The sequence below is a fragment of the Coregonus clupeaformis genome, chromosome 2, assembly GCF_020615455.1.
Source record: "Coregonus clupeaformis isolate EN_2021a chromosome 2, ASM2061545v1, whole genome shotgun sequence".
Classification (NCBI taxonomy): domain Eukaryota; kingdom Metazoa; phylum Chordata; class Actinopteri; order Salmoniformes; family Salmonidae; genus Coregonus; species Coregonus clupeaformis.
In genome coordinates this window covers 29,641,669-29,665,422 of record NC_059193.1, presented here as the reverse complement: position 1 = coordinate 29,665,422, position 23,754 = coordinate 29,641,669, and the positions used below count along the sequence as shown (strand labels likewise).

Genomic DNA, 23,754 nt, shown 5'->3' with positions numbered 1-23,754 from the left:
ATAATGCCCTGTATGAAATGATCCACAGGGGTGTAACGACTTGGGAATCCATGCAGGAGTTCCTTATTCAGGTTTGGCCCTCAAGGCAGAGTTACGTGTGGAAGGTGGAATGAGACTATACCACTTATGATGGCATTATCTGCATGTGCTCGTTAAGTGACCACACTCTGCCTATGTGACCAAACCTGAATATGGAACTCCTGCATGAACTCGTGAAGTCATTACATCCCTATGGAGCATTTCATACAAGGCAGTATAACACTGGCATTATAAGTTGCAAACCTTGCAAATATACGGAACTCCTGCATGGATTCTGATGTCTTTACACTCCTGTGGAGCATTTCATTCAGGGTATTATAACATACACAGAGTATTACGGCCAGGCTTTATAATACCTTATGAAGCAAAGTGTTATAAATTACTGGCAATAATGCTCTGTGGATGTTGCAATGTATGTTTATGTGTTATTAGCACCTGTTATGCATAGCTTATAAGGAATTAGGAATGTGCTCTAATGCAGTATGAAGAGTGTATTAATATGAAGTGTTACCAAATGATGATACACTATTAGAAGGAAAGGACCTGGATTCATGTGAATACTTATTTTTGCTGTACATTTCCTAATAGGCTGTAGTAAGCATGTGACTGACGACATAGGCCTTACAGTGACGATCTACTGTACTTGCTGAAGCGGCTCCGCTGGCTTTAGGACCTTGAATCCAACTCCTTCGTGGAGAGGGCGTATGCCGGCTCGAGATGGAAGGCATATAGCCGGACGTTCGCATTGAGTTTGGATTTTCTGGCAGTGGCAAGAGCGATGCGAGACAAGGGGTGTAGCTGAGATAGAGAGATAAAGTGGAATTCAGTTAAATATAATACCTCGTCAGAATATAATTTTGTCCCCGTTTACAGGAACGCGCACAGTGAACATGTCGGTGTTGGCTCTGCAAGAGTACGAATTTGAGAGACAGTTCAACGAGGAAGAAGCCATACGATGGATGCAAGAAAACTGGTAGGCTATATGAAATATCATATTGATGTTGGGATGATAGTTGGTGTATATGTGGCTTAATGTCCTCATCATCTTATAAATAGAAACAGGAATTTAATTAATGAGAATAATAAAGCCTATTTTTCTGGATGCTGCTAACGTCAAGCTTGCAAATAGCTTATGGTCTGCTTATAGGCTATCCTATAATAAAAGCTGTTATGAAGTTAGAGGATCATCCGCACACAGTAGTTTACCATATTCACAGCATTGTTAATATGCACAAAAGCCTGCTGTGCAATAGTTACAATGAATCAAGGAAGGGTCCCTTGGTGTCAGTGAACCGACTGAACATAGCATCATATTGTTACATCTCGCTACAATTGCATTGCCTTGCCTTCTGATGTAACGTTCAGTGATTTGTCAGTGAAGAGAAGTAGTATGTTTATTTTAGGCATCAGATTCCAGGTATTCAAGGTGATGCGGGGCTACTATTATATGTTTCGTCAATGACGAGAGAGTTTCATCCTCTTACGTTCACCGCTGCGCAATAGCCCGTGTGACAACTGGTAGGTTATGAATGAAAGAGACCCGACATTGGTAGGCAGAGTGCTGACAGAGGTAGACCGTTCGCTTATTACTATTTTAAATAGCCTACTGTCTGTCGCGCTCCAAAAACAGATTACATCAACATTACGCACAATACCGGCTTGGAGTCGGTAGGCAAGTTTCTCTGGCCAAACGGTCAGAATAACTAAACAAACGTGTTCATTCATTGACACAGAGCGATAAGTATATTATGCTAACCATTACAACCACATTCCTAAAGAAAAGGTGACCAAATTATAGGCAAACATTATAAATAATAATGGAACTGCCAAGATAGGCTATATGTTCATGTTCTGGACAAACCTTTAACACAGGCATATGTTGACCAAATATGTTTTAAGATCTTATCTCTTATCTTATAAGCAGGTTATGCTCAATCTGCAATCACACCACCCTCTTAATACTGGTAAGTGACTAGGAAATAAATCACCATTATGCTTATTGATCATTTTTTATAGGCATCAGTGTCAAATTCGTCTCCAGTTTACCAGTGTTGTAGCCTATAGGAGGTTACCACTCTAAACTCAGCTCCACGAGCCGAATGAACTCAGCTCCACGATTTATGATTGAGTTGTGCGGCAACTAGTGTTGGCGGACTGGACCATTTTATCAAAAACTTTTCAGCACCCAAAGAATAGCCCGCAATTACACAGAACAATGTTGTGTGTGAATAGCCCGCAATTACACAGAACAATGTTGTGTGTAATTGTGGGCTGTTCTTTGGGTGCTGAAATCAGTCGTTTTGGACAAAAACGTAATTTAATGTAACGTGAGAGCTCCAGTTCGTCCATACTAGGTGCTGTTCAACTCCATCGTAAATCGTGGAGTTGAGTTTAATTGGCTAGCATTGGTTATACTGACTTTCCAAGTATTTATACCTGTTGAAAAACCTTCAATGGACAGGGAGAAATCAAAGTTATAACGTAGCAGCAGCAACAACAGCAACCTACACTAATGCCACATGCTAGTTTATGGGTAGGCTACAAAACTAGAAAGTAGCTAAAATAAGTGTGATAATTTGTTATAGTATAAACATTGATGTTGCAACTAAACACTTAATTTAAAGTAGAAATGTTCCTGTGTGAGTCCAAATGTGACCCTTTTCAGAATCAAGCTGTGGAAACGTTGTGCGGGAGCTGGTACTACCAACTGACCAATAGAATTTATCTTATGATGTCTGCTGACAGAGTGCTAGCCAATCACATTGCAGCTGATTTGTGCCGACTCTTCTGGGCAGCATTTGCAGCAGGGATATCAGCTCTGGGAAGACCATATTGCATGGTTCTGAGAGGAAATAATAATTCATGAGTGGTTAGTCATATTCACCCAAAAGTAAATAAAATAGAAACAGGCCTACAATAGGTGTATGAACATGTAACAAGGTTTGAGACAGATTTTATAGAGTAGGAAAAGTAGTTGTAAATAGGTGCAGCCCTTCAACATAAACTCCTTGAGAGGAAAATAAGCATTGAATGTTAACCAACCTGTTTCTTTCTCCGCTGTACAGATACAATAACAATGCTTTGCTTCATGTGTGATAGATTTTTTGGCACATTTGAACTGCCTTCAATCTTTGGGGCCCTATTCAATCAAACCAAATACCTTAATGACACATTCTGATCCATGTTCTCATCAAAACAACACTTTCAAACTCTGTGGCACTGTAATTGAAACGTGTTCTCACTTTGCGGGAAAAAACCCTTCTCTCTCATCAAATTTCTTGAATGGCCTACGGTATGTTGAGGCCTACTAACACCAATTGGAAAGAGAGGAAATGTTTAATGGTAGGCTGCTGTAGTAGCTGTCTATTGACTACTGTGTGATGGATTGGTTGCAGGGATGGACTCTGTAGCTGCCACTACTAATATAGACTACCTGAGTCCAGCGAGAACAAAACCCTTGGGGAAAGTGAGGACAGATGATAAGCTCTTTTGGGAACAACTGCGAACAATCAAGCTTATGCAAACCTTGCCTCGTTGTTGTAACAAAGGTTGTTCTTTGCTGCCTCTCAGCTATTGGGGTGCTCAATTATCCAAACGAGAGAAGTGTAATGGTTGACTCAGCATTTCTGGAAATGGCGTCTGGCCAGTCCAGGCTTGAATCACTGCTAAGGCTTCAGGGCCAGTGTGCTTAACTTGAAAATCAGCATATAGCTACCCTCACATGATGGCTAATTAAGCTACCCTCCCTTGCCATTAGCTCCTGCAAGTATCCTCAGCCTCAGGACAAATGTTTTTGGTTGAGACTCAGTAAACTGATAAAATATCCTTCCGTTACAATCTCACATATAGCATTTTGGCTACAGGTATAGCTTATACTATGACATTCTAAGTTGGTTTGCATAACTGTTTCTCAGGAATGTAAAGACATTGCATGGATTAAGAAACCTTTTCTCTTGCAGTGAGCCAATTAAGTGGCACTGTGACATTTTGATGATGACATTAAACAGATTCTTTCACAAGAGATCACCGTTCAATTGCAGAAGGATAAGTGTACCGTAATTTTCGGACCATAAGCCGCGCCTTTTTTCCCATTTTTCGACCCTGCGGCTTATATAACGGTGCGGCTAATCTATGGATTTTTACAGCTAACGGCCACTAGAAAACCTCCTAAATCTATGGATTTTACAGGTTACAGTCCACCAACTTTAACTCTATGGGCTCTATGACCGGTCCGCGCCCCCCACCTTTAAGCGGCGGGCTCCAGCAGGAAAAGCTGGAGGCCGGAAAAGAGTGAGACAGGTAGCGCGCAAAAGTAAAAGTGGAACCTAGAGTGGTACGAGAGACAGAACGAGAGACAGAACGAGAGCAAGACAGACAGACATTACGAGAGCGAGACAGTTTGTCTCTTTCCCGACAATCCCCTCTGTGCACGAACCCTTACATATGGTAATTAAACATTAAAACACCTGTGGCTTATAGTCCAGTGCGGCTTATATATGTACACATCATTCAATATCATTCAATTTAGCTGCTGCGGCTTATACTCCGGTGCGCCTTATAGTGCGGAAAATACGGTAATTGTAAACATGAGTGTTTGGCTCTGTGCCAGCAAGTGTCCAAAAAACAACCTTACAGATCAGCCCACAGCTGGCTATCTGCCTGCGATTAACAGCAAGGCTGGTCTCAACGTCCAGCACACTGTAGCTGCCTTCCACTGAAATACACATATATTCAAAATACCTGCTGAGTCATTCTCACTAAATTCCCCACAGACGTCCCAATTGCTCAGCGTCAGTGATGGTTGCTTAGGTTGTGTAGTGTATTCAGTCGTTGAAACCCTCAATGGGCTTCCAAGCAATTGGATACCATCCTCTTGGGTGACTGCATGTCATTATAGAATCAGTTGTTTTGTGCAATTCTGAAGGAAGTGCTGTAGACCCCAACAAAGCATGATGGGATATCATGTTAGCTTATTGTGTGGACATACAGTATCTATTGTGCTCTTTGGTAAAATATTGGATGGTTCTGTCAGAGCATTATGATGATAGATTAGTTGCTCTGATTAAAAGTTAGTTGAGGTTTAAATGTGCAAGACAAATGGTATTGTCTGTATACTGTACCATTGAGGATGTGCCCATTAATGAAAACAGACTTGTAGGTCTTAGGAAGATTACTGTTCCTCCTGCAGTCTCATGTTACTCATGTTACTGATCCAGTCCAACTTGTCTGCTTGTTAAATATTTGTCCAGCTGCCAAGAACAATTGCAGCCTTTTGTCATGGATTCCTAGAGCTCTAATCACTGTGTGGAAGATGCACTCTCACTGGGTTAATTAGAAATGTATCCCTACCTCCTAGGAACTCCTATATATTTGAAAGGATTGGATACTGTAGTGGGCTCCCGAGTGGCGCAGCGGTCTAAGGCACTGCATCTCAGTGCTTGAGGCGTCACTACAAACCCCCTGGTTCGATTCCAGGCTGTATCACAACCGGCCGTGATTGGGAGTCCCATAGGGCGGCGCACTATTGTCCCAGCATCGTCCGGGTTTGGCCGGTGTAGGCCGTCATTGTAAATAAGAATTTGTTCTTAACTGCCTTGCTTAGTTAAATAAAGGATAAATAAAATAAACTATAGCTGTAAGCAATATGCATCAACTTGCCTTCTGATAGGCTGGATGGAATTTGCATCATATTTCTTATCTGTCCAATTGTTTCAGATCTACAGGAGTTCCTACAGGGAACAGGCTATGTTTCCATTTGGAATTCAGCCGAAGTCTTTGGTCCTCAGTTACCCAGTATAATCTTGCCATCACATTCCAATTTCCTAAGGAACCTCCCAGCTAGCACATTTAGTTCCTTGGAAGTTGTGGGAATGTATGTTTTTGTTTTCATATTGATTGTGTGAGCAAAGCCATACGTTTACTGACCGGTAAAACCTAATATTTTTTAAACGTTCTGAGAACAGATGTGAAAATGTTGCCTTTTCTGGGAACGTTAATTTTTAGGTTGCAGAGAGGTTCTGAGAACATTTTACTCTGGTTCCCTGAACGTTTTCCTGGGAGGTTTTATTAATGCTCAGATATCGGAAATTCTAGGTTATTTTAAGGTTATTAAATAACAGTCTGAGAACATTCTCAAAAAAAAAAAAAAAAGGTGTTGTTATGGTTATTATTGACACTGTAAGAACTACATTTAAAGGTTATTTGGCGGTTATGTTTCAATAACACTTTTAATATCACTGCTAGCTAATTTGGGGTTAACTTTTCTGAACTCCAAGCACAGATACAGTAGGACAACATGGACATTAATTTGCTTTGGCATTAGTAATGAAAACAAAACGTATGATTTTATGTTCTCTATCCCGGGAATTAGTCCACTGCAACACCAGGATGGAACTAGCATGCCATGTTTTTTTTTTTTACGCATACAAAGCTGTTCATTTTAGTCTATTCAAACAGACACTATTTCAAAGGAAACAAGCACTCATTAAGGTAATGGATGGTCTGACATTCTCCTGTAGAATTCTCTGATACAGAGCAGAATTCATGGATCCTTCTATTAAGGCAAGTCGTCCAGGTCCTGAGGCAGCAAAGCATCCCCAAACCATCACACCACCACCACCATGCTTGACCTTTGGTATGATGTTCTTACTGTGGAATGCAGAGTTTGGTTTTCGCCAGGCATTACTGGAACCATGTCGTCCAAAAGGTTATACTTTTGAATCATCTGTCCATAGAACATTCTTCCAAGAGTCTTGATGATCATCCAGGTGCTTTTTGACAAACTTGAGTCAACTTTTTGGACGAGATGGGTCCCATTATGCCTGGCGAAAACCAAACACTGCATTCCACAGTAAGAACATCATACCAAAGGTCAAGCATGGTGATGGTGGTGTGATGGTTTGGGGATGCTTTGCTGCCTCAGGACCTGAACGACTTGCCTTAATAGAAGGAACCATGAATTCTGCTCTGTATCAGAGAATTCTACAGGAGAATGTCAGACCATCCGTCTGTGAGCTGAAGCTGAAGCGCAGCTGGGTCATGCAGCAAGACAATGATCCAAAACACACAATCAAGTCTACATGAAAATTGCTAAAAAGCAACGAATTGGAAGTTTTGGAATGGCCTAGTCAAAGTCCAGACCAAATCCCAATTGAGATGTTGTGGCAGGACTTGAAACGAGCAGTTCATGCTTGAAAACTCACACGTCACTGAGTTAAAGCAGTTCTGCATGGAAGAGTGGGCCAAAATTCCTCCACAGCGACTTGAGAGACTGATCAACAACTACAGGAAGCATTTGGTTGGAGTCATTGCAGCTAAAGGTGGCACAACCAGTTATTGAGTGTAAGGGGGCAATTACTTTTTCACACAGGGGAATTGGGTGTTGCATAACTTTGTTTATGAAATAAATGAAATAAATATGTAATTGTTGTGTTATTTGTTCACTTACGTTCCCTTTATCTAATATTAGGTTTTGGTTGAAGATCTGATAACATTCAGTGTCACAAATATGCAAAAGTAGAGAAAATTAGAAAGGGGGCAAATACTTGTTCATAGCACTGTAGTTCTCAGAACGTTATGTGCTAGCTTGGCTTCCTCTCCCCTCAGTAGCTAATACTACATCATCACTGATTGTGACTCTCTGACAAAGGTTAGAATTTTCCTTTCGCAAAGGTTAGGCCAGCTAGCTGGTCCCCAATGAGTTATGGTATCGACTCCTGGGAGTAATGTTTTGCATGCTGCTTTTCCCAGAAGGACATGCAGCGAAGATGGTGATTTCTGCTGACTGCATCGACCCAGAGCCCACCCCTGGCTTGATGTTGAGTCACCCAGGAGCTCATCTGAATTGGGGAGACAGAGATGGAGATATGGGATGACTCCCTGTGAATGTTTCTCAAGAGAAAAACCCTCTCTCAAACTTTACTCTGCCATCTTGTCACAGTGTCAGCTGAGAGTCAAGATGCAAACAGAGGAAAGAGCAGTCATTCCATCGTAAAGTCAATTTCACCAAACAGCTTTTGCAGAGGCATAGCTATTTTCAACCCAACAGTGTATCACATTAAATGTGTTTTTGCATTTGTGCAAGTGGCCATGAGTTTAAATGGACATCTAATTTGCACCGTTTACCATGCATCCTTCTATTCCCTAATGATCTACACTTGGCAAAATGGCAATAGGTCTAATTCAAACCTTTGCAGAGCTTTCATTCACTTCCTACTATACAGTGAGGGAAAAAAGTATTTGATCCCCTGCTGATTTTGTACGTTTGCCCACTGACAAAAAAATAATCAGTCTATCATTTTAATGGTAGGTTTATTTGAACAGTGAGAGACAGAATAACAACAACAAAAATCCAGAAAAAAGCATGTCAAAAATGTTATAAATTGATTTGCATTTTAATTTTCGTAAAGTCCCATGTAATACAACTGTCGCAGGCTCGCTTCCTCTCAGTTTCCACTAGCTTCCATAGCCACAAATTCAAAATTGGTTACAAAAATATGCTTTTTGGTCTTAATTTAAGGTTAAGCTTAAGGTTAGTAGTGTGGTTAAGGTTAGGTTTAAAATCAGATTTTAAAAAGATAAATTGTAGAAATAGGCAGGGTTTATGACTTTGTGGCTGTGTTAATTAGTGAAGACCCTCTCCCACCTCGATTTAGAGCAATGCCTCATAGTCGTGTGATTTGCTCAGAATACGAATTGATTAGCATGTCACTCAGTAAATCCACACCCGCTAAGTTCCAAACAGTCCCACACTGTTACCAGGCTCTATGCGCCAGAAATTTGAGCCTGGGGATGAGGTTCGGTTTTGTTCGATGCAAGAAACTGTATGTTCTGTTCCAAGCCTACTGTCCTACAACACTGAATTACACTCAGGATGGTTCTTACCGGACTGTCTAATCTGTAATATCCAGGACTTATTTATAGCTTGGCCTTATGTAGCAGTTTGTTACGGAACCGAAAGTTTGGCGTACCACCTCGGGGGGCTGTCTTGACACCACTACTGATTCCTCTGCTACTGTGCAACCTACAAACAACCAAAGCAAGCCAGGGGACAAGGCTATTCGCCCTAAACTGAGTCACTTTACTGTGAGGGCAGCTCCAAGACTGAACACACACACACACACACACACACACTCATCCTCACACTGCAAAGTCAGTGTTACGTAAGGGGAGAAATCTCCCGCTCCAGCTAATAGAGATCCAAGTTACACAGCAGGTTAGCTACCAGCTTTGACCAACACAGCTAGGGGGAGGGGAAGGGCTACTTATTGTGAACTGCTTGGAAGGTGTGTGCAGATCTAGCCAGCAACATTGAAAGACTCCTTCAGTATTATGCTCAGGTGTGATTTATGCCTTCAGTTAAGATTTGTTTAGAGATCTGTTTTTACTTTCCCTAATCTCACACTCTGAAATAGGCCTGTTATACTGTTTAAATATTTGCAGAGCAAGATACTTATTGCAATGATTTTTCAAACAAGCCCCAAACCAGTGGACATATTCTTCCACAAGTAAATGCACAGAGCTGCAGTATGTGGTTGTCATTATGATCCAGTATCCTACATTATGATTAAAACCAGGTTCAGTCACTAGTTCTAATTTGACCTCCATATTAAAAGTCATCAACGTTTTATTAATATATATTGTGATGTCACGAGAGGCTACACAGCTTTCAGCGGGATTGCTCAAGTAGTGCAAGGAGACCAGGTTCAACCAAAAGAAGGATTTTATTAAAGGTCTTGGGAAACTAACGAAAGTATAACACAACTCTGTTCTCTGGTGGCTCTTTAAGGGTTAACAGTTCAGGGATGTCTCTTCCACATCCAAAATCATAACTCTCCCTCGCTCAAATAACTTTTCCCCAGTCTTACTGTATTCCCCGTTGCAGCTAGTGGCCAACCCAGCAAAACGTCCTTCCAAAATCCCCACACGTATTTCCACAGGTGCATATATCCAAAGGTGAGTATTTCCCAAAGGTAAGTATCTCCAAATCCTTATATTCCTCATGGAAGTGGACGTGCAGCACTCTTGCCCTCCAGAGAGCCCAGGTTGGAGACTGTGTCTCTTCCCTTCAACAAACCTTCAGCTCATCAGCTCCTGATTGGTTTCAGCTGCGTGGGAAGATTGGCCATAGAGGGTTGGAGTTCCCGACCATACCAGCAGATGGAGCCATAGCTGTCTGGGTTTGCAGCCATCTCAGGGGGATGTAACGTCCCTCCAGGACACAGCCTCTCGTGACATCACACATCCCCCTCCTCGGGACCGACGTCCTCGTCGGGGTAAAGGCAGCGAAGAAGGCATCACGCCGGGAGAGGGCGTCCGCATTGCCGTGGTGCTTGCCAGCCCTGTGGACAACAGAAAAGTTAAACGGTTGCAAGCTCAAAAACCATCTGGTTACTCTACTGTTTGATTCCTTGTTCTTGGCCATCCACTGCAGAGGGGCGTGATCAGATACCACCATGAAACGTCGGCCCAGGAGATAGAACCGAAGGGACTCCAGGGCCCAGACTACAGCCAGACATTCTTTCTCCACCGTTGAATAGTTCTTCTCTCTTGGAAGTAACTTTCTGCTTAGGTAGAGAATGGGATGTTCTTCACCGTCATGTGCCTGGGTGAGGACAGCACCCAGACCCACCTCCGAAGCATCCGCTTGGACAATGAATTCCTTCTTGAAGTCTGGTGCCACCAGGATCGGACTGGAGCAGAGTGCTCGCTTCAGGTTGAGGAAAGCCGCCTCCGCCGCAGGGTTCCACTTCACCATTCGTGAGTGGCGTTTGGTCGTCAGCTCCGTCAACGGTGCAGCTATGGTAGCAAAATCTGCAATAAAGCGTCTATAGTAGCCAGCGAGGCCCAAAAATGACCTTACTTGCTTCTTGTTGATGGGCTGCGGCCAGTCCTGTATGGCCCGCAGTTTGGCTTCCTGTGGTTTGACCAACCCCCGCCCAATGGTGTACCCCAGGTAGTTTGTCTCACTGAAGGCCACCTTGCACTTCTTCGGGTTTGCCGTGAGCCCTGCTTCCCTGAGCGAATCCAGCACCGCTTGTACCCGGGGTAGGTGGCTGGCCCAATCCTGACTTTGTATAACAACATCATCCAAATAAGCCGCTGCGTACCTCTTGTGGGGCGCAAGGACTCGATCCATCAGGCGTTGGAACGTGGCAGGTGCCCCGTGGAGACCAAACGGAAGTCGGGTATACTGGTAGAGCCCCTCCCGGGTGGCAAAGGCTGTCTTCTCCTTAGACGCCGGGGTCAAGGGCACCTGCCAGTAGCCTTTTGTGAGATCAAGAGTGGTTAGGAAACGAGCATGCCCCAAGGAGTCTATTAAATCATCGACACGAGGCATTGGGTATGCATCAAATTCAGACACTTCATTCAACTTCCGATAGTCATTACAAAATCGTACTGAACCGTCTGGCTTGGGAACTAGTACGATGGGACTTGCCCAGGCACTGTGGGACTCTTCGATTACTCCCAACTCCCGCATCTTCCTTACCTCCTTCTGTATAACCACTTTACGAGCCTCTGGCACGCGGTACGGGCGCTGGTTTACCGTTCGGCCAGGCATGGTGCGGATCTCATGTTGGACCACCTCTGTGTGACCGGGAAGGGAGGAGAAGACATCCTGGTTCTGCTCCACGAGTTCCAGGGCCATCTGTCGTTGATGTGGGGACAGATTTGGACCCAGCTGAACCTCTTCTCGCGCCGGTTCCTGGGTCTCTGTGGGGGGTAGAGAGCTGAACAGCGCCTCTCTGGCGTGCCACTTCTTTAAAAGGTTAACATGATAAATCTGCTCAGTTTTCCTTTTATCTGGTTGCCTCACCTTGTAGTTTACTTCTCCCATGCGTTCAATGACCTCATATGGTCCTTGCCAGGTTGCCAGGAATTTGCACTCAACGGTTGGCACCAGGACCAGCACTCTGTCCCCCGGCTTAAACTCCCTGGGTTGAGCAGATCTGTTGTAGGAGGCTTGCTGTTGCCGCTGACTGGCCTCCAGGTGTTCCCGCATCATGGGATAGATGGCCTTCATTCTCTCCCTCATAGCCCCTACATGGTCGATCAGTGTCCGCTGTTGGCATGGCTGCTCCTCCCAGGCCTCCTTGGCGATGTCGAGCAGTCCTCTGGGTCTGTAGGAAAGCAAGAGCTCAAAGGGTGAAAAAACCAGTAGAAGACTGAGGTACCTCTCTCACCGCAAATAATATGTATGGTAACAGCTGATCCCAGTTGCGCCCATCTTCCCCTACCGCTTTCCGCAGCATGGATTTTAGTGTTTTGTTAAAACGTTCGACTAGGCCATCGGTCTGGGGGTGGTAGACCGAGGTTCTCAGCTGTTTGATTTTCAGTAAAGCACAGAGTTCTTTCATCACCCTGGACATGAATGGAGTCCCTTGGTCCGTCAATATCTCTTTTGGGATTCCCAGACTAGTTGAGAGACGGAACAGCTCCTTGGCGATTTGTCTGGATGTAGCCTTCCTCAGCGGAATGGCCTCCGGGTACCGGGACGCATAGTCCAGAATGACCAGAATGTATTGATGTCCCCTGGCACTTTTCGGTAAGGGCCCGACTATGTCTAATCCAATCCTCTCAAAAGGAGTTTCGATAATGGGCAAGGGAATGAGCGGGTTTCTATATGTGGGCTTTGGCGCAACCTGCTGACACTCAGGGCAACTACGGCAGTAGTTCTCTATCTCTTTGTGTACTCCTGGCCAAAAGAAATGTTGCATGATTCTTTCCTTAGTCTTCTCCACCCCCAAGTGGGCCCCTAGCGGGTGTGTGTGGGCTAGGTTGAGTACTGTGGCCCGATAGGGCTGTGGCACGAGGAGCTGTTCATGCACTTCCTCATTTTTCTTGACTATCTGATATACTAACCCCCGGTTTACTGCGAAATGGGGGTAAGTAGGGGTTGTCTTATCACCTAACACTACACCTTCTAATACCTGCACATTTCTTAAGGCATTTGCAAGAGTAGGATCTTGTAATCGAGCCGTACCATACTGGCCTGTGAGAGGGGGAAGCTCTTGGGTGCCTGGGACGTCTTCTTCACTGGAGAACGGAGCACTTTCCTGGGCTGCGTTCTCTTCTCCCGTATCCGGACCAGTCTCGGTGTCGGTCTGGGCACCTGCCATCCCTATCAGAGCCCGGGGCGGGAGTGAGTAACTCGGAGGATTGCACCGGAGCCTTCCCAGGATGAGTCTTGCCTCTCCGTTTCCGAGGTACTCGGGTTATCCTCTCCTGAGACTCTCTCCAGAGTGGGTAAAAGGCTGGGCAGTCTCGTCCAATTAGGACAGGGACGGGGAGGGAATCAACCACCCCCGCCGTCGTGTGTATGGTTCCCCGTGTGCTGGTCATTGTAAGTTCAGTAATGGGGTATTCTCTGGTGTCCCCATGGACACAGGAAACTGGGAGGACTTTCCCCGGGGTCAGACACGTTGGGCCCACCAAATCCTTACGCACCAGGGTGGCCCGGCTACCAGAATCCAGTAAGGCCTCCACATCATGGTGATTCACAGTTACCGGGCAGGTGGGGGGTCGATCTGGGCCGCCATCTACGACTCCCAAGAGCGAGGCAAAACGATGTGTGGGTGCTGAGCTGGAGGACTCCGCAGTGGGCATAGGTTCATCGGCTGGTTTCCCACACTGCCAGGAGATATGTCCCATCTCCCCACACCGGTAACACTGTCGAGGTTTCCCATCCTGGTGTACTCTTCTTGGACCCGCCTGGTTTCTGGCTCCCCCTGGAGCCGGGATAAGTCCTGACGTGGCTGGGTTCGAGACCTTGGGGTCCTTTGGACGGGTTCTTCCCATTTGTGGTGGGGCCGCACTCCTGGGGTCTTTTCGGGAAGCATTCAGCATCTCCGCTGTGGCCTGGTACTTTTCCACAGCTTCCACGGTCAGATCAGCCGTGGTCAAGGCCTGTTGACTGATGAACCGTTTTGCCTCATAAGGCAGGGCGCGTAGGTAACGATCCACCACAACGGCCTCCACCACCGCCGCTGCTGTATTCCTCTGCGGATCCAGCCATTTCCTTGCGATTCGGACAAGTTCATGCATCTGCGCCCGAGGAGGTTGGTCTGGTTGGAAGGTCCAACTGTGAAAGCGCTGGGCCATACCAAACTTTGTGAGTCCATATCTGCTGAGGATCTCAGACTTCAGGGCATCATAGTCAGTAACCTGGTCAGGGCCCAGGTCCCGGACAGCATTCAGCGCTTCCCCGGTTAGAAAGGGGCTAACAGACCAACCCACTGTTGCTTGGGCCAGGCTTCCCTAGTGGCCGTGGCCTCAAATGCATGCAGGTATGCCTCAATGTCATCGGTAGCTCCCATCTTAGATATAAAGTCACTTGCCTTTATTGGGCGGGTATTTTGGACAACCCTCTGTCTCTGCAACTGCAATTCCTCTGCCTTCAGAAGGTTGGCTTTCTTTTGCTCCTCCAAGAGAGCCACGTTTGCTTGCATCTGGGCTTGCTGGCCAGCAACAAGGGCTTTCAATATGTCCTCCATTTCAGTCGGCGGGGAGCCTACGGCCAACTTGGAAAACTGGGTGATCAAACCTTCGGTATCCTCCTCCGCCATGCACTATTAACGCTTGAGCGTGCCTGTATTCTCCACCATCTGTGATGTCACGAGAGGCTACACAGCTTTCAGCGGGATTGCTCAAGTAGTGCAAGGAGACCAGGTTCAACCAAAAGAAGGATTTTATTAAAGGTCTTGGGAAACTAACGAAAGTATAACACAACTCTGTTCTCTGGTGGCTCTTTAAGGGTTAACAGTTCAGGGATGTCTCTTCCACATCCAAAATCATAACTCTCCCTCGCTCAAATAACTTTTCCCCAGTCTTACTGTATTCCCCGTTGCAGCTAGTGGCCAACCCAGCAAAACGTCCTTCCAAAATCCCCACACGTATTTCCACAGGTGCATATATCCAAAGGTGAGTATTTCCCAAAGGTAAGTATCTCCAAATCCTTATATTCCTCATGGAAGTGGACGTGCAGCACTCTTGCCCTCCAGAGAGCCCAGGTTGGAGACTGTGTCTCTTCCCTTCAACAAACCTTCAGCTCATCAGCTCCTGATTGGTTTCAGCTGCGTGGGAAGATTGGCCATAGAGGGTTGGAGTTCCCGACCATACCAGCAGATGGAGCCATAGCTGTCTGGGTTTGCAGCCATCTCAGGGGGATGTAACGTCCCTCCAGGACACAGCCTCTCGTGACATCACAATATATATAGTTCAAGCCACTAGCTAGCTCTGTTTGACAGGATGACCTGATGCATGATGCAGACATACGAGGAAATGCGATCCCCGCCACTGCTTTGCTCGCTCTATCAGAAAGCATTAGATCAGCCCCTAATGTTTTCTTAGCTCTGATACACAGACTCGACTACCGCCCAGCAAGTCTCACCCAGCGATAAGGGAATGCATGGGAGTTGGCTGGCTCTCCATGGATGCTGATGATGACTGGCAAAAAGAGGAGCTCTGTTGGATAGCTCTCAGGGATGTGAGAGGTACAATATATTAATGAAGAAAAATGGCTACCACTCCATTTAAAGCATAGAAACATTTTCTTTTTTCTTACATTAAAATGGACTAGTATTCACAAACAAAACGAATTGTTTTGTTTGAAGCCTCAATGTGCGACCTTTGCTGTATATGACATTTACTATTTTCACAGTGAATATTAGTTTTGAATCAGTGTTACGCTGTGCAATACACAGCCAAATAAGCTAAGGTTAATTGTACAGCTATTTGGAACAAATCTCAGCCTGAAGAATACAGAAAGGTGTGAGAAATCAATGTTGATTCCACTACTCTACTTGCAACTGACTTTGTCACTTTCCATTATGCTGCATCGGTTCAATTGCACCATTCATTCCCCTTGTACATTCCAACTGTGCACAGACGTCAGTTCAACGTCTAGTTTTGATTTCCATTTGGTTGAGTTGTCAACTAACGTGAATTCAATGTGAAATCAACAAAACATTTCATAATGTCATTGGATTTAGGTTAAAAGTTGGGTGAAAAAGACCAAATTCCCTTACGTTGATGAGTAAAAAAAAATCTGATCAGTTTTTAACGTTGATTCAACGTCATTACGTTACATTTTTGTTGTTGAAATTATGTGGAAACAACGTTGATTCAACCAGTTTTTGCCCAGTGGGTTGTGCTATCGCTATTAGTCAGGAACAGCATTCATGGTGTAAAGTTTCCTGTAAGTTGGGGTTTCCAAATAGCATTGCATTTACATTTAAGCAGACACTTTTATCCATAGTGACTTACAATCAGTGCATTCAGCTGGGGTTTTTGAGTCCAAACTGAGTTTTTGTCTAAATATATCCTGTCTCAGGTCGCTTTGTGGTTCAATATTGTCAGAAAGGAGTAGAGAACAAATCAATCAATCATGAAGAAATTAGTCCAGTGCCAAGGAAGACACATTTTTTGGAATTGTTTGAAGTGCATAAATCTTGTTTCAGGTGAAGATAAATCTCTTGGATTAGTACACCTTCTCTGATATTGTCATTCAGAGATGATTGCATATCCCTGACTATAACCCTGACAGATCTGCTCTGTTAGAAGTTGCTTAGAGGCACAGATCTAGGATCAGTTTATGCTCCCCCAATCATAACCTACCTTAACCATGATGAAAATGCTAAACTGACCATTGATCAGCATCTAGAGGCATCTTCAATGTATTCTGACCGAGGTATAAAGAGGCAGCAAGAGACACATTCAGCCCTAATGGAAGCTCCAACATGAATGCTCTTGCCACATGCAGCTACTACGAGGCGTGGAGGCATGATGTGAATTCACACTGACATCTGAAATGAATTTCCATTCCTGGAGGCATAGCTTGACCACAGCTGACCTGATCAAGCAAGGAGAGAGACAGCCCTCGAACGCATCTGTCGACTTTGACCATGCCTCAGGTTTCTTCCGACCTTTGTGTTTTTTTCCCAATAGCAATACCTCCTCTCATGTTATTGGACCTCATTCAGACCATACTCTGTGGGGCTTTTCACACTACTGAAACAAACTGAGCTGAACCAAACCAAGCTGGACTGAGCTGACCTGGTTATCTGGTTTCTGGGAACTGTGCTGAAAAGGACAATGTGAAAAGGAAATAACCAAACTAGCACAGTTTGGTTTGGGTTTGGTGCGATTGTGTGAAAAGGGTATTTGGTCCTCTACTTCCTAGTATCCACATCTCTGAAGATTCGTACTGTTCTGAGGAATCACACTGAAGGCCATTTATCATTGACCTTTAACCTTTTTTAGTCTGAAGACAGTGTGTGAGGAATGTGGTGATTGTTGCTCATCTAGAATTCGCTCTGCCTCGCTAAGTAGGGTGCTTACTGTGAGTCTCTCCATTCTTCACCCTTGTTTATTTGCATCGAAACAATGATGTCATTCTGCCCTCCGAATCGTGCTATCATTGTGTGAAACCAGATTATTTGGACTTTGACTGCACTGCTTTGTCCTTTGTTCAATCAGTTATCAAGCCTGTAAGCAAACACAGATGGATGTTTCATTTTTTGCATTTTGCATAACAGTAATGTCCTTGCAGGATATTGTTTGGTGTAAGATTGTTCAGAAGTGTTACAGTAATTCTGTCAGTATGACATTATTCACATGGTCAACACAGGCTAGTTAGTGAGTGTCCATATAGGAAGTTAGGATCTATTACGTTTCTATAACTTTCGATTTATTTTGTTTGCAGAGCCTTTTTTAGGTCAGATTTTTTTATTTTTTTTATGTTTGAACCGTTCTTTTGGTTCTGGAATACTTGTGTTATAAGGATGGGCAGAGCAAAGAAGGTGGTGCGAGTGGGTCTTTTAGGTCATATCTCTCCTGCAATGAATTGACAACTCCAAAAACAACTCCAATCTGGCCGGGAGGATGGCAGCTAGGCCGAGAGGCGAACTCAAGCATAATGACAAGACACATTTTCTTCCTCAATCTAGCTTTGATTGTCATTACATGTTAATTAGCTTTCTCCTTTTTTCTCTCTTCAACCATTTTTCAGAGGGAAAAATAAGTTATTGTAGACCCATCTAGTCAGCTGAAAAGAGCAAGAAATAGTGCTGTTGCCACCATATGAAGTTGAGGGTGCAGAATGTAGAAGGGGAGTTCACGCCATTTACATTTTGCTTGGTCTAGGGTTTTGGTAATAACATATGGGATCCCAAAGTCTGGGTTCCTCTTGGTTTATAGTTAACATCATTTTGTTATTTATTGTAATGTATTGCATTAGTAAAGAAGTGACGTAGCTCTAGTCTAGATCAACTACTGTCCATCAACATGACATGACCAAAGGTCCCAAAAAGGGCATCATAGAATTGTTGTTATAAGACAGAAGGATGTCCACTCCAGAGGGGTGTGTCACAATGCTGAATCACTAAATGAAATTGATAAACCAAGTCATTATTTTAAGCAATCCAACCTTGTAATTGACCCAAGACAAAAACATCTGCTATTATACCCAAAACTCAAACCTTAGGCCGGCTAGCATGTCTAACTCCCAGAATGCAACATTTGCGCTCACTCTGCATCATCATCGACCCAAACGTTATTGATTAGACCGCAAGTCTCGTTCTGAGTCCACTGGGACCAAACAAAATCAGCTTGCTTTGAAATGTTGCTTTATTTTGATCCACCCTGGTCTTCCGTGAGGCCACCTGTGCTTCATGATAATGCTGAGCACTTCCGTATGTAGCCCATTAGATCTGAAATGTCCAAGTGGTGTTTCAGCTGTTGTTCAGTGGAATTATAGGAGTAGTCCACTCCAAAATCAAAGTTTGTCACATGCTTTTGTGCCACCCCAAAAGTGGTCATATTTTACGCCCTCTGTTCTTACACTACTTGACAGTCCACCACATGTAGTAGTGAGTGCCGATTGCGTAATGTTCACAAAACTCCACCCTCCCTTTACAGGAAGAAGTCATTCCTCTTCTCAGCCCTCTACGCTGCTTTCATACTAGGTGGCCGCCATGTGATGAAACGAAGGGAGAAGTTTGAGCTGAGGAAACCGCTGGTGCTATGGTCCCTCACTCTCGCAGTGTTCAGGTAAGAGGCAGCAGACTTTTACAACACTGGTCCAGTTGTTATGGGCTTTGGGGTTTTGCTCGATTTCAATTTCGAGGTTGGTTCTGTTTGGGTGTGGCTTGCCCTGATTTGAATTGTCCTCGTTGGTCAGGATGTGTTGCACCTGTCGCCTCATTAGTCAGTCGTTAGTTTCACCTGTGCTTGCAGAGTGGCTGGCCGAGTGCTCCAGTTGGCGTGAGAGATGTTGGAAGAACGACACCACCGTTTAGCTCTTCCTCTTTAAGTTGTGAAATAAAGCCTTTTATCTTTTGTCTCTCCCGTTTGGTTTGCTCCACGTTTATTTGCATTCCCTTACCTAAGTTGGTGTGGGTTTTCTTTTCCTTTAGTTTGTCTGATATCAGGCGAATTTAGTGGACGTCCATGGTGAATGTTTCTTAAGACCCTACTTGAGTTGGCTTGGCGAGCACCAAGTCAGTAAGCACCCCCGTGGATGCCTTTCAGAACCCATTTTAAACCCCCACCTGTTTCTTTCTGGTTGTCAGTGGCCCATTTGTTAGTTCCCTATTTCTGTTGAGTCAATGCACATGCTGTAAGCATGTTGTATAGCATTAAATAGCTATATATAACTATCAGGTAAATTATAAAGGTACATTCCGGATCGTTTTGAGTGAAGAACTCACTGAATAGAAGTCATCATGCTGCCAGTTTTCACGTGTGTGCATTGGCAGTAGTTGTGTAAACAACAATGCTGTACAAACTTTGCTGTGGCAGGAGTGACCGTATTCCAGGGTCCTTGGGCTTGACTTACTGTATTCTACTAACTGTTTTCTCTGTCTGTCTCTCTCTTGTCCAGTATATTTGGTGCTGTCCGCACTGGGAGCTACATGACATACATTCTGATGACTAAAGGGCTCAAGCAGTCAGTGTGTGATCAGAGCTTCTACAACGGGCCGGTCAGCAAGTTCTGGGCCTACGCCTTTGTGCTCAGTAAGGCACCAGAATTGGGTAAGATGACCTCCTCCTCCTCCTCCTCCTCCTCCTCCTCCTCCTCCTCCTCCTCCTCCTACTACTACTACTACCACTACTACTACTGCTACTACTTCTACTACTACTACTACTACTACTACTACTACTACTACCTTTATCTGTTTTACATGTGAATGCCTTTTTGTGTCCATTGTGGTTAGAAGGTTTATCACACTTTGTGGTATTGGATATATGAAAATATGTTCATAATATACATATTTTTTGGGGGGGGTACATCAAACATACACATACATACATACACATACATATCCTTTAAAAATATATATATTCCCCTTTATTACTTTCCAACCCCACCACCCTTGGAGTAAACTAGTGAACAACAATGCTTAGTCCTCTACTTCCAGCTTAAATTATGTGGTGGCTGAAATTACCCACCCGAGGAGCGGCACACGGATCTGTAGGCATGAAGATGCTGCCATGTCAGACATTTCACACACAGTAGCACAAGAAACAAATTACGTCTTCGATTATCTTTTCTGTCCTCAATGACCTCAGCGACAGGCGTGCCCTCTCACCCCATCGGGTGCAAGTTTGGATGACCTTTCGCTCGTCCCCAAAGTCTGTGTCTGGGAATACACTTTCTTCCTGTGTAGCCCTTTTGTATTTGCCCAGTCCTGCGGTCACTGGGGCTCCACACCCTGTCAGCTCCGAGTACGAGCCCAGAGCAGGAGCCCCCTCTCAGGGGCACAGGGAGGGGGATAGAAGCCCCTACCCCTAACCTGGCTCTGGCTCTGGCTCTTTGGTTGGGTGGAGCCAAACCTGCTGGCCCGTGACCAACACATTGAGGCCTGCAAATGGAACATTGCAGCCACTTAGCCGCAGCACTGCTCGCTGTCACAGAGGCATATGGGAGGCAGAGAGAGAGAGAGAGAGAGACACACACACTGATGCTGTACAAACACACGCTCTCTCACATACACACACACACACACACACACACACACACACACACACACACACACACACACAGACAGACAGACAGGGGCACGGAGCTAACTCTGAACCCTCTGGTAGTTTTCCACTTTCAAGCAGTGGGTTCACCAATTAGTCAGGTATGGTGGGCTCCGTTTCACAGAGCAAAGCTGCATTTTCTTTCGCCAAACCTTTAAAAAGATACACCTTGGAGACTGCTCTGCTCGCAGACATTGTTATTATATATTGACGTGAAAGGACACCTACAGCATAAAGATTCTGAGTGAACCCACAGTGCATTTCATCTGTGATTAAATTCGGACTTAGATGTATTAAACATGAGCAGGGATGCAGAATCCACTTATAAAGCCAAGTTGTAGAGCACTGTAAAGATTTATTTGGATCCTCACTTTGTCTTATCGCTTACAACATTGATTTGCCAAGAACAGGGTATTAGTAGATAACACTGAAATAGCACTCAATGCAAGGAATAAGTGTTACCTGAAATGTATGACTTGCTATGTGAAGGTCTGAACTTTTGTTCTTTTCAATTTGTAACTTTGAAATGTCAATTTCCTCCCCCTTTTCTAACGCTTTCTTTCTCTCAATGTCTCTGTCTCTCTCTTTTCATTTACTTTCTCTGTCCTTCCATCTGTCTTTCCATCTCTCTCTCTCGCCACACCCACCATGCAGGTGACACCCTGTTCATCGTGCTGCGGAAGCAGAAGCTCATCTTCCTCCACTGGTACCATCACATGACTGTTCTGCTGTACTCCTGGTATTCTTACAAGGACATGGTGGCTGGCGGCGGCTGGTTCATGACCATGAACTACCTGGTCCACGCCGTCATGTACTCTTACTACGCCCTGAGGGCGGCCGGCTTCAAGGTCTCAAGGAAATTCGCCATGTTCATCACGCTCACGCAGATCACCCAGATGCTGGTGGGCTGCGTGGTGAACTACCTGGTGTACTCGTGGATGCAGCAGGGTCAGGAGTGCCCGTCACACGTGCAGAACATTGTGTGGTCCTCGCTCATGTACCTCAGCTACTTTGTGCTCTTCTGTCAGTTCTTCCACGAGGCCTACATTGACAAGACCAAGAAGGCAGCCGCAGCTAAAGCAGAAGCTGCCGCCGCAGCCACCAGGAAGACCCAATAGATGCATTTGGGAGGAAAAGAAAGAAAGAAAGAAAGAAAGAAAGAAAGAAAGAAAGAAAGAAAGAAAGAAAGAAAGAAAGAAAGAAAGAAAGAAAGAAAGAAAGAAAGAAAGAAAGAAAGAAAGAAAGAAAGAAAAGGATGGACAAGAGACGCAGGAACCAATGACAGAGGAGATGGGGAGAATTATCTAGGAATGGATGGAGGGATGGAGAGATGTATGGGTGATGGATGGATGGATGGATGGGTGGAGGAATGAAAGAGGGAGGGTAGGCTGGGGGTGTGTGGAACACGCAGGAACAAAAGGCGGGCTGATGTCTGTTTGTGCTTTAGCATACTACTAACGTGCAGATGTCAAATCTTTCGCTTTGATGGAGGTGCCATCTCTAAAGAGCTGCACTGTGGAAGGAAGCACTACCTACCAAGGCAACGAACAGTCAGTGTGTCCTTCACCTGATGTTTCTTTGGCTCCCACTTGATTCTCCATATTTATGGCAAAAATATAAAATAATATCGAAGGGACAGTTACATCTACTTGAAAGATGTTACTTGATAAATAGGAAGTGTATTGGTACTTATGAAGAATGAGGTGGCTTCAATTTACGATTGAAACCATCTAGGTGTTTTTTGTCAATGTCTTTTCTTCATCATTCTTTGTTTTTCTGTTTTGCTATGTCAAATTGTTTTAGACACTGGGAGTGTGTGAGAGGTAGACTTTTGTATGACGGCTAACGTATGTTCGGTGGATGACTTGTACCGATGGAGCGAACGACACTGTAACTTCTGTATCCATCGTTGCAACACAATATCTTCTCAGGTCTTAGGTTTCTCTCTATTTTAGCCTAAAATATGCATATAATCTTGATAAAGATATTGATAAAGAACAGATATGGGTTTAAAGATGCCAAAAGACATCAAAGGGGAAGGCTGCTTAATTAGATACAAACATCTGATCTGAAGGCCCATTGGAGAAAATAAGTAATGTGACCACAATGTATGTGTGTGGCATGATGGGAAACGGAGTCTGAACGTGATCCGTTCAACTGCATATACTGACCTCACAAAGTCACCGACCACATTGGAAAGTGAGACACCATACATTTCCAAAGACTTTAACGAAAGAAAGGGTCTCGGAAAAAGGCCTCGAGACCGTTGGACTTCGAAGTGAGTTGAATTTAAAACATATTTTTGTTGAAGAAAAAAACATGCAATTGTCAAAATTCACTGTTATAACTTTAAGTAACCTGTATATTTTAATGGTGTCTGTCATGCTATTGTTCGTTCGCACTGTATCAATGTAAAGCCTTGTTGCTGAAGTGGATATTAATGTATGAACCAAGAGTGCAAACAAAGTGTTATTCTGCCTACGGTGTCATGTCAGCTTATTTTTTTCTCAGCAACGACTGTCTTGGCATTAGTCATTAGTGGTTTAGTTGTATGTCAGTGAAGGGAAAGAGTACACATCAAGGGGAAATCATGCCACAGCCCTAAGCAGCTTGTATTACCACAGCCCTAAGCAGCTTGCACATGTGTGTGAGAGTGTGTGAGAACGAGACCTTTTGCACCTCATCTATTTC

The 23,754-nt window shown here is 44.5% G+C and overlaps 1 protein-coding gene across 1 annotated transcript; it reads left to right on the top strand.

Moving 5' to 3' along the window:
- The first annotated feature begins 764 nt into the window (after positions 1 to 764).
- On the top strand, positions 765 to 23,542 carry LOC121534531 (elongation of very long chain fatty acids protein 6). The gene is made up of 4 exons (XM_041841116.2): positions 765 to 1,012; positions 18,955 to 19,086; positions 19,919 to 20,070; positions 21,718 to 23,542. Exons 1-4 carry the CDS (start codon positions 930 to 932, stop codon positions 22,179 to 22,181), a joined length of 831 nt encoding a protein of 276 aa, XP_041697050.1. The 5' UTR covers positions 765 to 929; the 3' UTR covers positions 22,182 to 23,542.
- The last annotated feature ends 212 nt before the right edge of the window (positions 23,543 to 23,754 follow it).

What these genes read in the sequence shown, in the direction of transcription:
- LOC121534531 (XM_041841116.2), top strand. Translation starts at nt 930, where the DNA reads ATGTCGGTGTTGGCTCTGCAAGAGTACGAATTTGAGAGACAGTTCAAC. An exon ending in CGATGGATGCAAGAAAACTG is followed by an intron (nt 1,013 to 18,954) that starts GTAGGCTATATG and finishes CTCCCTTTACAG; the next exon opens with GAAGAAGTCATTCCTCTTCT. An exon ending in CTCACTCTCGCAGTGTTCAG is followed by an intron (nt 19,087 to 19,918) that starts GTAAGAGGCAGC and finishes TCTCTTGTCCAG; the next exon opens with TATATTTGGTGCTGTCCGCA.